Source organism: Saccopteryx leptura, chromosome 1, assembly GCF_036850995.1.
Source record: "Saccopteryx leptura isolate mSacLep1 chromosome 1, mSacLep1_pri_phased_curated, whole genome shotgun sequence".
Taxonomy (NCBI): Eukaryota; Metazoa; Chordata; class Mammalia; order Chiroptera; family Emballonuridae; genus Saccopteryx; species Saccopteryx leptura.
The window spans coordinates 15,958,337-15,975,307 of NC_089503.1; the positions used below are offsets into that span (position 1 = coordinate 15,958,337).

At 34.1% G+C, this 16,971-nt stretch overlaps 1 protein-coding gene across 1 annotated transcript; it reads left to right on the forward strand.

Moving 5' to 3' along the window:
• Window positions 1–15,296: 15,296 nt before the first annotated feature.
• LOC136388655 (olfactory receptor 10AG1-like) lies at window positions 15,297–16,262 on the forward strand. Its single transcript, XM_066360478.1, has one exon. The coding sequence runs from the start codon at window positions 15,297–15,299 to the stop codon at window positions 16,260–16,262; it is 966 nt and encodes a 321-aa protein (XP_066216575.1).
• Window positions 16,263–16,971: the final 709 nt, after the last annotated feature.

Here is a 16,971-nt window from a genome sequence, read left to right on the forward strand (position 1 = left end):
CCCAAAGACTTGAAATTACAGAAGAGATTTACTTATATGTTGTCATGTAGATACAACAGAAAAAAAATCTAGTTTTGTTCCTGTGTTTTAAAATAATGATCATTTGTATAATCACAGCAACCTCACATTATGTTAAGTGGCCTCAACTTCATGGGGTTAAGTAAAGAGCTTCTACATATTACCTCAATTATAACAATCTCTCTTGAAGATTCATCCTTCCTCTCACTATAAACTAGTGAATTAAGAGATTTCCTGAGCAATACAATGATAGTTAATCAAGTATGTTATGTAACCAGGGATTAAAGTCATGTATTGTGATATATATCTATATATTAACCTTCCCATTTCTTCATATATATTTGTTGACCTTCTCTTTACTATGATTATATTGGGCCAATAAGAAAAACTAGCAGCAGCCTCGATGGTGGAAGCAGAATATTAGTGTTTGCTTTGCAGATATACCTATTTCTAGCCCTTGTCGCTGTCCATGGTGCTGTAAAGACTACAAATCCTGAGGTATCCCCTCCTCCATTATCCCAGCACACACTGTTCTCTGATAACATCATACCCTCCTCTTTCTTATAGCTTCAGGTTTTGCTTTAGCAATATCTGTTTCGTATTAGTAGTATATGAAATTTTTACTCTAAACTATCCATGTCAATGTGTATTGGGTTGAATGTAGGTCCCTTTAAATATATGTTCAGCTAGAACCTGCACGTGTGGCCTTATTTGCAGGAGGGGAGGAGGAAAGAATAGAAAAAACTTTTGCAGATGTATAAGGAAATGATATCATCCTGGCTTAAAGTGGGCACTAAATCCAATGAACAGTGTCTTTATGAGACAGGAAGGCACAGCAAGTTTAGAAAAGAGATACAGAGCACAGAGAACAGCATTTGAAGACAGGTAGAGATTGGAGTGATGCAGCCAAGAATCATGTAGCCAAGGTCAAGAGCCACCAAAAGCTAGAAGAAGCAAGAAATGGTTCTCCCTTAGAGCCTTTGGATGGAGTGAGACCCTGTCAACACTCTGATTTTGGACTCTGAATTCTAGAATTGTGAAAGCCCTAATTTGTATTGTTTTAAGTCACTTAATTTGTTGTTATTTTTACAGTAGTTCAAAGAAAGTAATATATTATATAAATAGGCTTTTCCCCATTAAAATGCTTTTATTTCAATCATCTTGAATGATTTCTGTATCCTTCTGATGCAGTAATTTAGTGGGGGTTTGGTTTTGTTTGTTGAGAAAAAGAGGAAAGGAGAGAGAGAGAGAAAGGAAGAGAGAGAAGCATCAATTTATTGTTCCACTTTAATTGTGCACCTGTTGGTTGTTTCTCACACATGCCCTGACTGGGGTTCCAACTGGGAACTTTGGAATTAGGCCGGTGACTCTGGGATGGAGCCAGCGACCCCTGAAATCGAACTGGCAACCTCAGCACTCAGGAACAATGCTCCATCCACTGTGTCACAGGCCAAAGCAGAAGGTTTTTTTCTTTTAAAAGTAAAATCAAAATACTTATTCTTTTATTTTAAAAGTTGCAGCAATGTATCCAAAACTGGTATAAATAATATTTTCTCAAGAATGAGTATACAAGTGTTTGTTCAAGAATATTTACTAAAGGTTTTTTTATACTGCAAAAACAACCTGGAAGCAAAGGGAATGCACTTCAGCTGGGATGGATTAAGACACTTCTATACCAGGCAACACAACAAGAGCCTCAAAAGACAACGGTTCAGATCCACTCCGCTGAGGGCATTCCAAGCTTTCCTGACAAGTGAGAAAGCATGCAAATGTATGTATGTCATAACTCTATTTTTACAAAACAAAGAAGGATAGCAATCCATTATTTCATGTGGCATTTTGCATATGCATGTTGGTAGTGCGTGTGTCTTTTATTAGCAATATGTGGGAGAATGTGGATTGGAAGAGAATACTGCTTTCCTCACAGTGGTAGAGTTTAAAATAATTTCTGACTTAGTTTACTTTTCATTTAGAGTATAGATTTGTTACAAAGAAGTTATAATATGCAAAACAAAAAATAACTTTTTCAACTGAGGTATAATTGACATATAACATTATACTGCTTTTAGGTGTATAAGATAATGAGTTGATGTGTGTATCCATTGTGAAATGATCATCACAATAAGTCTACTTAATATTTGTTACAGTTACAAAAATTTTATTTTCTTATGATGAGGACTTTTAAGATTTATTTTCCTAAAAAATTTTAAATATACAATAGTGTTGTTAACTATAACCACTATAATGACATCCCTATGAATCATGTATTTTATAACTGGAAGTTTGTACCTTTTGCCAACCTTCATCCATTATGCCCACCCTACATCCCTACCACTGGCAACCACAACCAAGTCTATTCTCTGTATTAGAAGAAAATATTGGCTTTCTCACATGGCTGGATTTCAAATAATTTCTGAGTTATTATTATATTTTATTTATATTTGTACTTTGGATTTATTACAAAAAGAATGTACTATGGAGACCAAAACAAATAACTTTTTTATTATGTAAATATAAAAATACATAACAAAGAAAGTTCTTCCATTTCACCCTTTCTGACTGCTAATATGGATCTTAAAGAATACTTAGCATTTAGTGAAGAAATTTCAACATCAGCCAAGTCATCTTTGATTTTTGAAAGAAACAACAGATTTTTATAAACTAAAAGGAATCAATACATAACATTGAGTTATTGCTTTTTCAATTAAATCTATTGGGCTATATTGGATAATAAAATTATATTGGTTTCAAGTGTACAATTCTATGCTATATCATCTGTATACAGCATTGTGTGTCCACCACCCAAAGTCAAGTCTTCTTCTGTCACAATATATCTGATCCCCTTTATCCTTTACTACCCACAACTCCTTCCCTATGGTAACCACCATAGTGTTGTCTATGAGTTTCTATTTGTTTGCTTCTCTCATTCATTTGTTGTTTTCAGTTTTATATCCTACATTTGAGTGAAATTATAAGGATCTTAATTTTTTTCCGACTTTTTTTGCTTAGCATGATATTTTCAAGGTCTACCCATGTTTTCACTAATGTCAGTATTTCAGTTTTACTTCTGACTAGTATTCCATTGTACATATGTATTAGTCTTTTAAAAATAACTAACCCCTGGCCAGTTCACTCAGCAGTAGAGCATCAACCTGGCATGTGGATGTCTCAGGTTTGATTTCTGGTCAGGGCACACAGGAGAAGCAACCATCTGCTTCTCTAGCCCCCTTCTCTTTCCCTCCCACAGCCATGGCTCAGTTGGAGTAAGTTGGCTCCATGCTGAGTATGGCTCCATGGCCTTGCCTCAGGGCTAAAATAGCTCAGTTGCCAAGCAATGGAGCAACGGCCCCAGATGAGTTAAACTTCACCCCATAGGGGGCTTGACAGGTGGATCCTGGTTGGGGCACATGTAAGAGTCTGTCTCTCTGCCTCCCCACTTCTCACTTAGAAAAAATTAAAATAATAAAAATAATAATAACTAAAAGGTCTTTACAATAAATATTGAGTTGGACCAATTTAAGATTATGTAAATGGATATAGTTATACACAAAGGTCAGTAAACACTGAATTATGATAAGTGAACCAATCCTCAAATCAAAAAAGAAAAATGTCAACTATTGAATCAATGAAGGGATCCTTGGTATTTGACAAATTATAAATATAATTAACAGTATGAAAATTATGCAAATAATGACAAATATGAGTTTTTGGTCTTTGACATATCAAAAAGAAACAAATTAATGTGTGTGAATAGATTAAGTGCTTCAGTATTTGATATTTTGGGCAACTGTCTAATAACATGGATTGACCTGGAGATTATTATGCTAAGTGAAATAAGCCAGGCAGAGAAAGAAAAATATCATATGATCTCACATATATGTGGAATCTAATGAACAAAGTGAACTGAATTACGGAATAGAGGCAGAGATGGGGTCACAGGGAGCAGAGCGACAGCAATCAGAGAGAAGGAGGATGAGAGGATGGTATCAAAGAAGGTAAAGGGATTAGTAAAACTATAAATACATAACAGATATATACATAATAGGACAGCAAATCCTAGAGGAAGGGGGGAGGGAGTTTGGGGGAGAGGGATAAAGGGGGTATAAAAAGGAACAGAGGATGGGGGTGAGGGAGTTATATTCAGTGGGACACTTGAATCCATGTAAATGCAATAAATTAAAAATTAATAAAAATTTAAAAAATACATATATATTTTATAATAATTTATACTGTTCAATTTGGATTTCTGTATGTGTCATCTCAGATATAGTATTAAAATGAGAATTTTTTAATTGAATTTATTGGAATGATATTAGCTCACAAAACCATACAGGTTTCAAGTACACAATTCAACAAACCACCATTTGCCCACCACGTTGTACACCCTCTGGCCTTAGCAATGTCTCTTTCCATCCCCATTTCCCCCACCTCTGCCACCTCTATCTAGCCCTCGGCCCCCTCTCCCTCTCGTCATCACCACACTGTTGACTCTATGTGTTATGTCTATGTTTTTTGGGTAATCCCTTCACCTTCTTTCATCCAGTCCTCCCATCACCCTCTCCAGAGACAACTAATCACAGATACCAAGACTCATCAAATTATATGGACGAGGCAATGTTCCTGAAACAGCATCTATGTAATTTATTCCATAAGTTTATTATTAACTAACTTATAGGTCAAAATACATATATCAACTATCTGCTACATGATAGGATTGAGTAAATAAAAGATCATGAAATATAATACCTGGTGATAATGTTATTTACTTGGCTTTCATAGATAAATGAAACAGGAATAAAATTTGAGGAAAAAGTTTATGCAGAATCAGCGAGAGCTATAGCAGTATTATAGTTAAGGAATGGCACAGTTGTACTTGCAAAAGGTTACATGAAAGAGTTGTATTACCAAAACTTACAATTCAAAATTTTATAGTGAGCATTCCACTAGGAACTGTGACAAACAAGAATGTTTCTGCTGTATGACTCTGTAATACGTGGAGTAAAAAGACTCACTTTGCTCTGTCCACAAACAAAAACAAATACATAATTCTAGAACTCTTCAATTCTATTAAAATACAAACCTACTATATATTTCATTGTGTTGCTATGTTTAGATTTAGTATATGTTCACCATTGGATTCCATTTATCTTTTTAATATTATGATATAAAATGCTGGAACTTAAATGGAAATTTAACATTTTATATATTAATTATTCAATCTTCTGCAGTCCATATAAAACAAATAAAAAGTATAAATAATTAATTTTACTATTTTCAGATGGAAAACCAAAAAACTATACTTCAACCAGAAGCAAATTATACTTCAATGATGGAATTTGTTTTGGGGGGATTTTATTGTATTCCCAAATACAATATTCCCAAATACAGAATGTTTCCTTTTATTATATTTTTCTTGTTTTTGTGATTATCCTCATGGAAAAAGGCACCATTATTCTCATAACCAGAGTTGACTAGACTTTTCAAACTCCAATGTATTTTTTTCTTCAGTAATTTTTTCTTCCTGGAAATCTATTATGTCTCTGTCCCTTTCTAAAATATTCATAAATCTTGGGACTCAGAAATCTTTTTTTCTTTGCCCATGTTACAAAAATATGTTTTATCATTATGTTTGGGAACACAGAATGCTTTTTCCTGATGGTGATGGTCTGTGACCACAATATGGCCATTTGTCACATTCTGTAACATCCTCTAGTTATGAATCACCAGTTCTGTTTCCGGCTGATGATGACCGGCTATTATATGAGTGGAGTTCCGGTTGGGCAGACATGCCATATTTTTTCGCTGCCATTTTTGGATATGACCATTAATCACTTCTGTGACACCTCCAGTGTTCAAACTTGCCTGTAGGGGCACTTTCCTGAAGGAGATGCTGGTCTTTACAGTGCTGTGCTATTTATCATGATCCCTTTTTTGTGGATACTTGAATCCTACAGTAAAACCATCTCCACTATCATGAAGTTGACATAAGCAAAATGCTTTCTTCACCTGTTCATCTAACACTGTAGTTGTGGCTTTATTCTGCAGATGGAATCATTCCATATTTATGACCAGAATCCAGGCATTCTCCCAGGACAGATTTCTCTCTCTTTTCTACACTGTTGTCAGCCTGCTTTTTAACCTCACGATACACATTCTGAGACATAGGGATACCATGATGGCCTTTAGAAAGTGGCTACCTTATTGTTTAATGCCTTAGCCACTGACTTGAACGCATTACACTGGAGAACAAAATTTTTGTTGCATCCACAAAAACACTTGTTCTTACCTAATTTGAGTGTGCTGATCTCAAATCTGACATTAGTTTTTCTCTGTAAGCTAAAATTTTTTGCAATTCAAGATTTTAGGTTTTCATCTTATTGTAAAATTTTCAACATTTAGTTTAACATAATGAAGTAGAATGTCTTCTTGGGCATCATCTTTGTGAAAATATAATAATTTATATAATGCAGTAAATACACTAATACATTAAAATAGGCTCACGAGCCAGTTGTGGCTCTTTTGATGGCTGCATCTGGCTCACAGACAAATCTTTAATAAAAAGAATAATAACATTAAAAATATAAAACATTCTCATGTATTACAATCCATTCATTTCCTACCGCTCATGTTCATGGTTGCGGGTGGCTAGAGCCAATCACAGCTGTCCTCCGGGACAACACCAAATTTTTATTGGATAATGCCTAACATACACTGGTCATTGTATGGCTCTCACAAATTACAATTTAAAATATGTGGCATTCATGGCTCTCTCAGCCAAAAAGGCTCCTGACCCCTGCACTAAAAGATATGATTGCATCAGAATTTGTCTACAATTTTGAAATAGAACATATTAAAACACTGATTTTAATCATAAAATTTGCACAAAATTTATTTAAATTCTATTCAGGCAAAAATTTGCACTTGTAGCTCTTGTGTTTATGTACTTGTTGAGGATAATCTCGTTTGATGCTCCAGCAGTAGTCTTCTCATCACTAACAGCTCCAAGATTTTGGGGAAACTAATCAAAATGACTGTTCTGGAAGTGAATCTTAATGCTCATGTTACATCCACTGTCACGGAAAGCCAACAGCATTCTTTGAACCAGAAGTTCATAGTTTTCTGCTCTTTTGTTGCCAAGGAAGTTCTTTGTAACTTCCACAGAAGACTGCCATGCTGCATTCTCCTCCTTATTCATCTTCCTGGCAAATTCTTCATCATGTATGAAGGTTCGAATTTGAGGTCCATCAAATACAACCTGCTTTTATCTTCTTGAAAGACAAGGCAGAAAAAGCAGAAATAATATGTTGAAAGCATTCACTTTCTTTATTCAAAGCCTGAACAGACTGCTTCATTAAGCCAAGTTTGATGTTAAGTGGAGGAAAAATTATCCTGTCCTGATTAACTACAGGTTCATTCACAATAGTTTGCATCCCTACTTCCAGAGCTTCACATTTCAGCCACTCCTTCTGTGTCCAGTGTTTCTCCTGAGCTCCAAGCTCAGCTGTCCCACAAACACAGAAAGCAAGGATACTTGGTGAAACCTCTCTGTTGTACTAGCAGGAAATTTACCATTTTAAGATCCACACAAATGATCCAGTTATGCTCCTCATACTTCAGAAAGTCAAGGACAATTTTTATGTCATTCTTACTAAGTCATTCAATTCAGGTTGGCTAAACTGCTGAGGGGTTAATGACTGCTTGGCATCAGAAGAAGACCCATCAGATTCTACAACCATTTCCTCATGCATCTTATTAAAATATATTTGATCACCATGTTCACTTTCTTCGTCCTTAGAAGAAATAAAACCATTGAAAACTGGAACCAGGAGTGTCTCAGAGTGTGGGATAGGTCGTATTGCTGAAGGAATATTAGGATATGCGATAATATGCCGTTTTTTCTTGCCGATGCCTTTGTTTGGATCAGACAGAAATAACAGTCACTGCTGTGGTCCTTAGGTTCATGCCAAACCATGGGAATACCAAAAGGCATTTCTTTGTGTTTTCCTTTTGTCCAATCATGAAGCATTTTCTCACAATTATGACACAATATGAGGAGCCAAATTCTTGTCTTGATCGCCAAGGGGAACTTGAAAATAGGCAATATATGCACGTGTCACAAATGATGAAATATTGAGCCATTGATGTTGAAGTGTGTAACAGCCACATATATAACAGAAGGCTTCAGAACTATTTTTACATTTACGCCTACTCGAAGAAGTCATGATTCAATCTTAAAACATTAGAAGAGGGTGTTTTTATCAGATAATAATTTTTTACATTTAAAAACAACTATAATTATGTAAAAGTGATGTTTGTAAAACCCAAGAGTCTTTGCCCTTGAACTCCAATTTAAAAACCAATGCATGCCATTAAGTGTAACAAAAAGATATTTAAATTGCATAAAAACTGGAACATGCACCAAAAAGTGGATTTCAGATTTGGATTCAGCAATGCAGAAATATATAGAAACAGTTCTAAAACCTCATGCAATAGAAAATGAAATAAAAATTTGTTCCCCAGTGTTATCTGTTCCCCCCTCCCCTTTAACTGTTTTTGTCTAATCAGAAGTTGTCTTGTACTTTCCTTTTCTGCCCCAATATGAATTGATTGTCCTTACTCATTCTTAAACTTGCTATTTCTGGCTGGACTTTCTGATGTTAGGATTTATATCCCTTAGTGGTTGAATTTCTAATAAGAAACTAGTATTTTAGACAATCTTATATTTAATGAACTAGTCTCTGTCAACATAAATTCACTGCTAATTTGAGACTGTTTATAGAAAAAATATAATATTTTTATTTAGTAATTTATGTCTCAATATTTTTTCCCTAAAAATCTTAGTATATATTTTAGCTCCTTTCTCCACTTATTGTCATTACTTACTTAAAAAAGATATCAGCTAGTAAAGAGCACTGTATATGGAAAGCCTTTTGAGAATATTTGTTGAATGACTACGAACATGAACATATTTCAATATATAAAAGTTTGAAGTGGAGAAAAGAATGTATTTTAATAAATTACAATATTTGAAACGAGTGTATATATAATTTGTAAACCTACATATGAAATGCAGCATGACTCTTTTCAAACACAATGTATATTATTTTCATGGTCTTGACTGTGAGAAAAATAGTTTTAATAAAATTAGTAAATAGTTTTTATAAAATTATTAGCCATGGCAGAAAACACTGATATAGTAATTGGAATTGATGAAGAAGTACTCTTCATCCAAAGCAGATGTTTAGAGTGAAATATTTAATGCAGAGTGTCTAATACACCACATATAAAGAAATACTTCTAATTTAAAACACAGCAAACTCAGGGGAAAAATTGACAGGAAACTTGAAGAGGCATTTCATAAAGGAGGATAATCCAAATGACCAGGAAAATAAAAATAACCGATTAGTCATCAGCAAAAGACAAATTAAAGCTGAATGAGATCTGTCACACACTCCTCAGAGACACAAAAAATTTACATAAGTAAGTTAAACTGACCATGCTACAGGTATAAATGACATGGAGTAACGGCAGCTCCCACAGATGCAGGCACGTGCATCAAGACTGCGCTCTAGCAGACAGCTTGCTCTCATCTAGAGGATTTTTTTAAATTTAAATTTATTTTACTTTATCTTTTAATTGAATGTATTGGGATGACATTGATTAATAAGATCACATAGGTTTCAAGTGTACAATTCTGTGATACATCATCTGTATATTGCATTGTGAGCTCATGACCAAAAGTCGGATCTTCTTTCATCACCATTTATTTGACCCCCTTCCATTTATCTTTTACTCCCCCCACCCCCTTCCCTCTGGTAACCACCATACTGTTGTCTGTGTCTATGAGTTTTGGCTTGTTCACTTGTCTTGTTTGTTCATGTGTTGTTTTCAGTTTTATATCTCACATATGAGTGATACCATATGGTTCTCGACTTTTTCTGTCTGACTTCTTTCACTTACCATGATATTCTCAATATCTATCCATGTTGTCACAAATGGTAGTGTTTCATCTTTAATAATGGCTAAGTAATATTCCACTGAGAACTTTACTCCTAGGCATGTACCAGCAGAAATATATACACAGGTGTGCCAGGAACACATCCAAGAATTTTTCACCTTTGCATCACTTATAAAGTCCAATTCTTCTCAAATTGGAATGAAAAATGATTACAGTAGCTTCATACAGAGATAAACCAGACAGTAATAAGCATTAATAAAACACAATAACATACAACATGGATCAAGCATATTGTGGAGAAAAATAAGGCATAATCTTACTTTACATCCTTTTATCTAAGGTTAAAGACAGTATTGATAATGCCCATTATATATATATATAGTTTCTATTATTTCCTCTATTTTCTAAATTTTCTTTAATAAACATGTTTATAATGAACAAAAATATGATATGCTTTATTCTTTTATGCCACGTTTCTATTTTTCCTAAAGCTAATTCAGAAAACTGAATTGCCTTTTACATCAAAAAATAATCAAAAACAGAAATATATTCAAGAGTGGTGATACTACTGAATTGTTCTGGAGAAATGAATCGAATCTATGTAAGGACTTACTACAAACCAAGCCACATATGTTTTCCAACAAAGAAAGAAATAACTTCCATTTCTGGTTAAGATTCACTGGGTCACAGTAAGCCAGTCCTCTTGTTGCAAGCACTAGATACATTTGCATAAATTACAAAAATCATATATTAGAGGCATCAGAGAGCTCCAGGAGGAAAAAGAATCTCTCACAATATCAAAATTAAAGTTCATTAAATCAGAAAGAGATAACCCACATGATTATTTATAGTTAGTTGGTTTACAAATTTTGCAAGTACAAACCTGTTGCAATATCATGTTACTGCATGACTTCTCATGTGTTCAATGTTTGGTTGATTCAAAAAGTAAACACAATTGTGATATTGTTCAATGGGTCCTTCTTCATTTTGAGCCTTTTTACTGGGATTTCTACTCTGTGGCATCAGAGGATCTCCTCATCCATGCATGATACTACACTGTGCTAATTATGAGGCTTAGAATGAAGTTTCAGCTGAACTACTTGTTGAATGAACACACGCAGTAGCTCAGCCCTGGCTGCCTCTCCCTCCCTTGCTGTCTTGTGTCACATCTGGTTCCCCTGAGGCCACTCATCACTCCCACCCCACTGGCTTTCCCTGATGACAAATGCCTCCTGAAACTTTGTAATAAACTTTCTTAATCACTCTTCAGGATCATATGGATTAAACCCTTAGAAATCACTATTTTCTAAATAATAGAAAGCAACATCCTATTTTTGTCATGAGAAATTGATTCCATTGTTTAAGATTCTTAAACAATGTAAGTGGTGAAGAAAATTTGTCTTTCACAGTATTAAAACCTGTTTGCCTGTATCTTTTCTATCATCTTAGCTGAACTCATGACAGATTTTTATTTTATTAGAAGTAAAGTTTCAAAGTATTCATACCTTAAAGCTGTAAAATAAAATTTGGAAAAGCGGTAATATGTCTAAAAAAAAGAAAAGGAAAAAATTTTCCCCTATCAATATCAATCTTGGATTAAAATTTTAATTTTTTGAACTATGTTTAATACATTCAACAGCTAAATATCAGGTTTGCTAAGGTGGTCATGAAGAAACAGATAACATATTAGTTTTGTGTATAAAAATAATATCCATCATCAGAGCATTTATTACCACTGTTACAGAAGGCAGTCTTTGGTGATCAAGGAACCTACTAGAGGAGACTATTTCTAAAAAACAAGTTCAAGACTCTCATCTAATAGGAGCAGAGGCTGCAGATAGAGCATTCATATTAAATAAGATAAAAATTGGATGTGGGTCTATATTGGATGGTCTCAAATAATTTTACTCAATACCTGCATTGTGTTCAAGAAATTAGATGCCTTGAGCACACTATTCCATGGGGAGGCTGGAGAAAGAGAATTCTGGGTAAAGTGAGAGCTATCAGGGAAAATATATGTATATATTACAAATCAAAGAGTGACAAAAATATGATTTTAATTAATAATTTAAATGCTAGGTTAAAGAGATCCCTGAAGTAGAGATAAGCACTTTTATTTAAGGAACACCTTGTGTTTAGAAAGAACAGAATATTTTAAAGGCAGCCTTGTGGGAAAATGGCTGGGAATTAGACTGTGGTCCTGAGACAAGTCTTTTGTGCAGACTTTGAACGCCCTTGAGAGCACTGATTAAGATTGTTTAAAGGAAAACGGTTGATCCCTATGACCTTTTCCTTACCTACCCGAAAGATATTAGTTAATTCCCCTTCTCAGCACCTGAACCCAGGCTCTGCTAAATTGCTTAATGAGCAAAGAGACCAATAAATACGATGAGGCTGCAGTGATCTGGGTTCTCAGTCCTAGAGGCTGGGAGTCCCCTGTACCCATCTTTTTATGTATGTTGTGTCTTGTGTGTGTTTTATCTTAATTCCTGCAGTGCCTTCCTTTTGTGCAAACCCACGGCTGAGCTGGTCTTGGCACAGCCTGAAAATCTTTGATGAAATAAATGATTTCACCTATATTAATTTAAATATTTAGACCATCTGTATAGTGAGAAAAATCAGCAACGACCCAAATAAAAAAGGTAAATATGAACTATTTTATACTGATAGCAAGCTTTAATTTATATTTTTAAATTTAAAATTAATATTTAACTTACAGTAGGAAATAGTAAACATATTTAATTTATATAATCATTATATTAAAGCAACTGCTATATACTCTAATTCTATTCAATAAAATTTATAATGAATGATAAGTAATGATGTTAAATCACATTGAAATACTGAATGCTGTGATATTAAAGAATATTTTCTAGGGATAGATAATATAAAAATACTTTATTTTGAGCCAGCAAATAACAAATAAGTATAATATTTATGTATTCAGCTTGATATTGTAATAGGAGATTTAAGTAAAGTACCATTAAGAAATCCAAAGAATATTTATCTTAAAGAAAAAAAAACAGATAAAATTAAGGGTTTTTAAATATTTTTTCAAGTTTTAGATAAAATATTCTTATTTTTGTTATCATTTCTAATCTGTGGAGCTTATTCCAAGATTACACATCACTATCCCATTCATAGTGTTGAAATTTGGCTACTTCCTTTTGGGTGCTCTTTCTTTTACTATCACTAAATGATCTGAGAGGTCAGGACTATGACTGTTTATCCGCTTGGGAAGAGTATAGATCTCAGGAAATGCCTGATTCTAACTCTAAGTAAAGCATCAAACATCTTTTAAGTGAAATCAATATTTTTAAAGGGAGAAATAGCAAAATGTAAAATCCAATAAAAATTCAATTTTTTGTATCACATTCATAAATGGCAGCATTAAATATAAATAATCAAACTCATTACTTAAATAAAATTACTTTCTGGTACTAAAATATGTCATTTCTAACTGTACAAACCAACCCAATTTTTGGTGATAAAATCATAAATCTATTACAGGAAATATTAAGATTTGTGTATGTTTTTCTCCTGGGGAGAGGGACGAGGTAGAAAAGCAAATATTGTCACAGAAATCATGGAGAATTTTATAACACTCTGATGATTGCTTTAGGATCTCATTTCTTTCTCACGTTAAACATGTGATAAAAAGAAAAAGTACATTAGAGGATATTTTTTATTACAGTTTAGAAGAGAGTAAAATTTAGAAAAATAAAATTTAGTTTGTAATCACAACTGTAATAGCTAGAATTTAGAAATACTTTTATAAAATTCAAGACTTCTCAAGTTGCTTTGGCTTTATTAAATCAATTAATTCATATGTCAATCCTAAGCATTTATTCTTTTGTGAACGATGGCACAGGGACATTAAGCAACTTGCATGAAGTCACAGAATGAGTAGGTGGGAAAGCTATAATTCAAATCTCATCCATTTTGATAGAAATGTATTCTTCATCCATTACAATATACTTAGACTATGTTCGGTGGACATAGTTCAAACACCACGATAGAAAACTGAAAGGCAAGGCTGGGATCAATCTTGAGTCAGGGAATATTTGGAGGCAATATCTAAGAAGAAACACACTGTCAGGATTGTACAGTGCAGAAACAGCTAGCGCTGAAAATGAGAGAGTGCCTCTTACATTTTGTACCAAAGACAAAATTTACGTTAGCCCTGACCCCAGTGAAAGGAAAGAATGGAAAAAAATAATCACCAACAAGTAACTCAATAACTTCATTAAGTACAGTTTGCTAGGCAATGTGTTACAACCTTGGCAACTAAAGATTCAAGAATATATATTCATCATTATAATTATAATTTTAGAACCATAACTAAAAATAAGAGTAAAGTTAATAGGCAATTATACCAATATGATTTCATTTAATTGTCACAAAGAAGCGAACTTTAGAAAATTTGAACAATAATTTCACACAGATTTTGATGTTAGAATTCAAACTCAAATCCAGTTAAAAAAAATAGTCCCTGACTTGCAATCATCAGACCTTTCTGTAAATGATCAAAGTATTCAATATTAGTAAGTCTCAACATCTTTATCTCTAAAAAAAAAATAGTGAGCTTAGAAACGGTTGCCTAAAGTGTTGTTTTTAAAGGAACAACAAAGATGGGGGGGAGCATAGAGCACAGGAGGTAAACTTCTCCCCTTGACCACACACAGAGACTCAGGGATGGGCACCTTCCAGGCCATTCCTGTTTCCCCTTCTTACTGTTTCTATCTGTATCTATGTTCTTAGAGAATAAAACACTTACATGTCCCCACTCAGAATCCTGCTAAAAATAACATGTTTTATTCCACAACATGCAAAAAAAATACTCTCTCTTTTTGTAAACTGCCTAATAATATGAACTGTATAATAAGGGCATGCATGTTCAAGAATATCAAGTGGTGGGAGAGAAATGAAGGGTTGCAACAGACAGTTAAAAACGTATGAGGAAGACAGTTTTTGATACAGAGCTGGTTTTTCAAGAAATGTAATTCACTAAAAGTGAGATCATAAGCCAAAGCTGTGGGTCCATCTTCAACAACTCCCAATTTGCCAGTGTCTTCGCTGAGCAGGATATACTATAATTTGGTTTATTCTGGACTGTATTCAGAAAGTACAATGATTTTAAAGGAAGTCTCATGGCATTTTACAATGGTAATTCATAGTATCTACACTGAGAAACAGGAAATATATTAATAGTAACATTCTTAAATTACATACAATTACAGTGATTATGAAAACCAACCTCAATGTCCACCATACAACATAAAAAAACAGAAACTGATCCATGAAGGTCAAATCAAAGCACATGGTAAATGTCCTCTTTCCACAGATGAAACACCAAGAACAACAACCAGAAGAAAATCTAACTAAATTGGTGGAATTTGTTCTCTTGGACTTTGCTGATGTTCCCCATCTCCGGTGGTTTCTATTTGGATCATTCTTAATCATCTATATCATTATCTTTTTGGGCAATGGCATCATAATTCTAATAACAAAACTGGACCCGGCTCTCCAAACCCCCATGTATTTTTTTCTTGGTAATTTTTCCCTTCTGGAAATCTGCTATGTGTCCGTTACACTCCCCAGAATGCTCACAAATCTTTGGACCCAGCAGAGAACAATATCTTTTACTGCTTGTGCTGCACAAATGTGCTGGTTTCTTATGCTTGGAGTCGCTGAGTGTTTCCTCCTGGCTGTGATGGCCTATGACCGGTATATGGCCATCTGTAGCCCTCTGCGCTATCCTCTAGTTATGAACTACAAGGTCTGTGTCCAGCTGGTTGTTGGTTCCTGGATCGGTGGCATTCCAGTCCAAATAGGGCAGACATTGCAGCTTTTCTCTCTGCCTTTTTGTGGTTCTAACCTCATCAACCACTTCTTCTGTGACATCCCCCCAGTACTCAAGTTAGCCTGTGGGAACACCTCTGTAAATGAACTGATGGTCTACGCAGTGGCAGTGTTGTTTGTCACAGTGCCCTTTCTGTTGATACTTATCTCCTATGGCAAAATCATCTCTACAGTTCTTAAACTGCCATCAGCCACAAGTCGGGCCAAAGCCTTCTCCACCTGCTCATCTCATCTTACGGTTGTGTCTCTATTCTTTGGATCAGTCATTATCACATATTTAAGACCCAAGACCCATGGCTCAGCAAGAACTGACAAAGTGCTTTCTCTTTTCTACACAATCATGACTCCCTTATTTAACCCCATGATATACAGTTTAAGAAACAGAGATGTCGTAGTGGCACTGAGAAAACTGCTATGTAAATAATTTCCTTCATTAGAAAGTGAGTCCATTTATAGAAGTGGGTGTCTTGTAGAGAAAACTATTATGTAAATAATTCTCTTCATTAAAAAATGAAACTGTTTACAGGAATGGATGTCTTATGGATTTTTAATAAAATTTCGAACAGCTAAACTCAATTTATCTATTTCCAAATTAAAAGTTACTTGTTAACACTGAGACACTTTTCTGTCTGCAGTTCAGCAGTTATGTATGTGTCCACAAATAGCAAATCACTCTCTTGGGAGTTGTATCATGTTATTGTGAAATGTTCATTCTCAGTAAGAATTCTGACAAAGATCAATGCAATAGGCTCAATTGTAATGTAGTCTCTGTTATATCGCATATTGGAAACCATATCATTCATTTTCATAATGTTGTCACAGCCATTTTTAAAACTAGGCTGGTAATAGAACATGAATCAAATATATATATATATATATCATGAATATATATATATATATATATGCCTAGAAATGACTCTACATAGAAATATTTTTAGAGAAAAAAGTACGTTTGATTAGGAATGTATTTTTATAAATAATGTTGTACAATGATACTAGTGAACATTAGGCTATGTATATATCAAATCAAGTATTTTTATATAATGCAACTATTGACACCAACTATTATTCAAGTATTTGCATATATAAGAAGAACTTGGAAGTGGCCATGGGAATGTTTACAAGTTAAAGTT